The sequence below is a fragment of the Tupaia chinensis genome, unplaced genomic scaffold, assembly GCF_000334495.1.
Source record: "Tupaia chinensis unplaced genomic scaffold, TupChi_1.0 Scaffold000374_1, whole genome shotgun sequence".
In the NCBI taxonomy this organism is placed as follows: domain Eukaryota; kingdom Metazoa; phylum Chordata; class Mammalia; order Scandentia; family Tupaiidae; genus Tupaia; species Tupaia belangeri.
In genome coordinates this window covers 792,480-797,192 of record NW_006159872.1, presented here as the reverse complement: position 1 = coordinate 797,192, position 4,713 = coordinate 792,480, and the positions used below count along the sequence as shown (strand labels likewise).

General features: G+C 44.6%; 1 protein-coding gene across 1 annotated transcript in view; it reads left to right on the top strand.

Moving 5' to 3' along the window:
- Positions 1-1,668, top strand: part of CKS1B (CDC28 protein kinase regulatory subunit 1B) — a 3,961-nt gene extending 2,293 nt beyond the window's left edge. The window contains exons 2-3 of the mRNA XM_006153430.3: positions 750-877; positions 1,491-1,668. Coding sequence (XP_006153492.1) covers positions 750-877; positions 1,491-1,543 — 181 coding nt within the window. The 3' untranslated portion in view covers positions 1,544-1,668. The remainder of the gene's footprint in view (positions 1-749; positions 878-1,490) is intronic.
- Positions 1,669-4,713: the final 3,045 nt, after the last annotated feature.

Here is a 4,713-nt window from a genome sequence, read left to right as displayed (position 1 = left end):
GAATGGCCACGCCACAATCCCTTCTCCATTCTCCTCTCAGGATCTTGGGCACGCACACACACGCGCCCGGCGTGAATTTAAGCCACTGGGTCTGGGACCTGAACCGCGGTCGACTACGTGGGAGTCCAGCGACATAGCCATTACGCTAACTGCTGGTTCCCAAGGTAGACTAATTCAAGTCAGTCTCTCTTTGCCATGAAAAGAGACATCCTTGGTTACGAAAGCGTGAAATTTCTCAAACAAAATCCCAAGACACATCCCTTTAGAGCTAAGAAAATGAAATTCAGTAGATTCTAAAGGATAAGACATATACATTTCATCCTTCATAATGATTCTTCCACACAGGCCTTTCCTCTCCACAAAATAACTGCTACCCCTTCTTTATCAATCCCATTCAGAATCCACCTCTAATTATTGGCATTGTGTGCCATGGGGCTCCCAATAGATTGTGGGTTAATTCTACCTAAAGACTAAGGTTGGAGGCAGAGAAATTCTGCATCGTCAGTGCCTGGAACTCTGTGCTCATTCATTGAAATTATTCATTAATTTGTTCTTTTTAATAAACTCTTCTGAGAACTTACATAACTTTGTAAATTACATAGATAGCCCATATTTCTAGTTGCCTCCAGCTCAAAATAGGAGGTTGGTTCTCTTTTGTTTCTTTTATTGGCTTTGTTATCCAGGTGCTTGTCTTAACAGACCACTCAGTACTGACACGGATTCCCTACCTCCCCGCGTTTCTATTACAGGCATGTCATGTTGCCCAAGGACATAGCCAAGCTGGTTCCTAAAACCCATTTGATGTCTGAATCTGAATGGAGGAATCTTGGCGTTCAGCAGAGTCAGGGATGGGTCCATTACATGATCCATGAACCAGGTCAGTGCGGTGCAATGGCTAAAAGTAACCATACAAGATGACTACACTGAGGGAATGAAGGAATAAGAGCGCAGGGCCCAAAGAATATTGGGAAGTCAGAGTGGTTTACTGGTTCTTTTCCTCCACTAGGGGAAGAAAAAGAAAAAAAAAAAAAAACCCTGGAGTGATCAAAAGTAAGAATAAAGTATGTGGGAAGTTCTGAGACATCTTGGCACTGAAAACCTCCTCCAGTCTTTAATTTAGTCAGAGGGTACTCCTTTTAAGGCCACGTATACTCCGGTTATGGCCCCTGCTTCATTCTCCACCAGAAAGCATATTCTTGGATATGTTCCAAATAACCTTTCTTGATAAGGCAGCAGACACCCCGCTGCCAGGCAGAACTAATAAAGGTCACCCCAGGGCTGTATAAACATAGCCAAAGAACTGGATATTAACAATTCTGTACTTGGCAGACAGGCCAGACTTCTGGGTCTGCTGTAAGGCCATATGCCTACATCTTAATTTAGTTATAGAGATCTAAATGGGTGATAGTCGGGAGGTGGTGGTGGAATACACTGTAGCTCCTGCATTGAACGGTGTGAGCTTGTCTCTTAGATTTCCCTCGCTTTTTCAGAACCTCACATCTTGCTGTTCCGGAGGCCACTACCCAAGAAGCCAAACAAATGAAGCCGACAAGCCACTTTTCAGTGTCCAGGTCTACACAGCTGTCCTTACTTTCTAACATCTTTCTGATAACCTGATTATGTCACCTTCCTGTTTCTCACTTTGATATTTAAAGGATATTCAATACACTGTTTGGATGTGCTGGTCATTGCTTTGCTTCTTGAGTAGAGCCCAAACCACAGGAGCCCAGCTAGAGGAGTGCTCTATGGGCCACCGAGTGTGACCCCAGGAGTCATGGTGCCATCTGTCTCCAGAAGAACATGTTTGACGGATGGAGGAAGCATCCTGAGACTAAGACCATGGCTGTTCCAGGGATCATGTAAACTTGTTTTGTTTTTTTCCTGCTGGGTGTTTTATGTATGGTGACTTGTGGGTTTAAATTTCAATGTATTGGAAACTTTTCATTTTATTCAAGAAATCTGTTCCATGTTCAAAGCCTTGATTAAAGAGGAAGTTTTTATGACCAAATCCTGTAACTGGGGGGGAGGGGTTTTACCCTACTCGGCGTGAGCATGATATTCAGTGTCATGGTTCCGATTTATGTCCTTCAGTTTGGGAATGCTGATGATGAGCTTTATATGAACACTGAGGTAACTGGTTTTTAATCTCCTTTCAACAGCCTTGCTACCAAACATCTACCAAAATATATTTCACTCAGCCTACTAGCCTGAGGTGGAGGTTGTATAGGGAGAGCCTTATTGAAACAAGTGAACTGATTCCTACAGCCAGGGGTGCCGACTTCAATGTACACCCGATATTTGAGGGCACACAAGGGCGAAGGGAGGAAGCTGTCAGCCAGACCGCACACATACTCCAGTGCCTGGCTAAGAAGACTCAGGCCCCCTGTGGCCTCTTCCCTGTGCCCATTGGTGGGGGAGGGTGTTTCTAGTGGTTCTCAACTTTGGTTGAGCATTGCAATCACCTGGGGAGCTTTACAAGCTTTGCGGCTAGAGAATGACCTAACTGGTCTGAGGTGCGGACTAGACGTAGGGATTTCAAGCATTCTTGCGTAGTTACAGTGCTAAGCATTGAGAAAATAGGTATAAACTATAGCTATTTAAGATTTCAAGGCGGCCATGGCATAGTAGTTAAGGCGCTAAACTCCCACATGGCTGACTGCAGTTCCAAGTTCCAGACCTGGCGACTTTGTCATTTTCTCTCTCACAGGTACCCTACAGCAAATTAAAAGCAATAAGCAATAATTCCCTAAAAAGGGGGAAAATATTTCACCAATAGCTTACCCTCCACCTTAAAAAAATTATAGTAATTGTAAGGGAGATGAGTCTCCCCCCTATTAGCTTGTCTTGCATCCTTTTTTTTTTTTTTTTTTAAATTTCTTTTAGATTTTTGCAATAGGGTGCATGCACTGGCCAGAGAGACAGAAAGCGAGAAATCACCCTCCAGGGGGGATGGCCATGCTACAAGCCCTTCTCCATTCTCTTCTTGGGATTTTGGGCACACACATGCGCTCAGTGTGAGGTTTTTTTATTGTTTTGTTTTTTAAGAATTATTTAAGTTCCTTTTTTAACTGTCACAAAGGACTTTTTATTTTTAACTATTAAAAGTCTGAACTTTAAACAGATTCTTGGACTGGTGGTTCATATCCATCAGCTCGTTCAACTCTGATACCCGTCTCATCCCCAGTTGCTTTTCCAGAGCTGCTACCTTCACCAGGAAGCTCCATGAGTTTTCCCAATTCAAACTTGGGCTTCTGCAGCATTTTTACTTTTCTGACAACATTGTAGAGAGGGTAGATGGACTGGCAAGCCTTTTCTATGTCTTTTCCGATGCTGTCTGGAATCAGTTTATTGACCACTTCTTTCAAGTCATTTGTCTGCACCTCCCAGGACAGAGAGAGAAAGTGAGAAAATAAGCTGCCAGATCCAGGACTCCAACCACGGTCAGCCATGTGGAAATCCAGCACCTTTAACCACCATGCCACCTGCCAGCCCTGTTAGTGTGAGTTTTAAGCCACCAGGTCTGGGACTCGAACCTGTCGGCTACGTGGGAGTCCAGCAATGTGACCATTTCGCCATCTGCTGGTCCTGCATTCATTTTTGTCTAGTTTTTCAAGTATTAATCCTGGACCAGAGGCATCAATTAGATATGCACCAGAAATCATTAGATAAGCAGTTCTCGTGCTCCACGCTAGGCCTACTGAATCCTAGACTAAGTGTTGGACTCAACAATGTTTTGGTTTCAAGCAGAGTTTCACCATATTGTGATCCTCCTGCCTTGATCTTCTGGACTTCTGGGACCACAGGCACATACTGCCACACCCAGCCTTTAGGTTGGGTCAAGAATCAAACCCACGAGGCCGTGGCCCCGGCCCCAGCCTGCATAGCGCACTAACCACTGCAGGCTCCAACAATGTTTGGACAAGTTCTTCAAGTGATACTAATGTATCTGCTTAAGTTTACATATCTACTGATAAAGAAATGGAACGGAACTTATGTTTCATTTTGGAAGAGGGTCAGATACCACCTTTATTACTGAAAAAGAAATTGGAGCATATGGCTTATGTTATGGCAATAGACTGTGAGATTTGAATGGTCTTCATTTAACAAACATCAGGCTTGAGAAAGTTTGGTGTAAAGCCTGGCTCTACCATTCACTGTAGTGTTGAGGTTGAATGGCATTCCTTCACTTTAATTTCTTGCCAGAGGGCACAGTACTCCAGGGTGGAGATGTGGGTAAATTGAGAAAGCATCTCCCCGGGAGGGGTGGCCACGCCACAGTCCCTTCTCCCTTTCTCAGGATTTGGGGAATGCACGTACAGGTACCTACATGTTTTTCAAGCCACCTGTGCAATTGTCCATGTGGAATCCAGCACCTTAACCACACCCAACAACTGGCGGCACCGCCCCCCCGCTTGGCGGCACCGCCCCCCCCCCCTTCACTTTTTTGAGCCTGTTTTCTAGCTGCAGAATGGACACGATACCTATCTTCCAGGGGGTTTGTAGAGTAAAATGAAGTCAGCGGTGGTTCACCAGTTCTTCTAGCCATGAATTTTAAATCCTTATTACTCAAAACCTGCTAGATCAATCCACATGTGTAGAAGACCCCCAGATAAGGAGTATAAAAATTTAAGCTGAAGAAGCACTTTTTGGGAGCTGGCAGGTGGTGTGGTGGTTAAGGGCCTCGGACTCCCACATAGCCAACAGCCCCTAAGA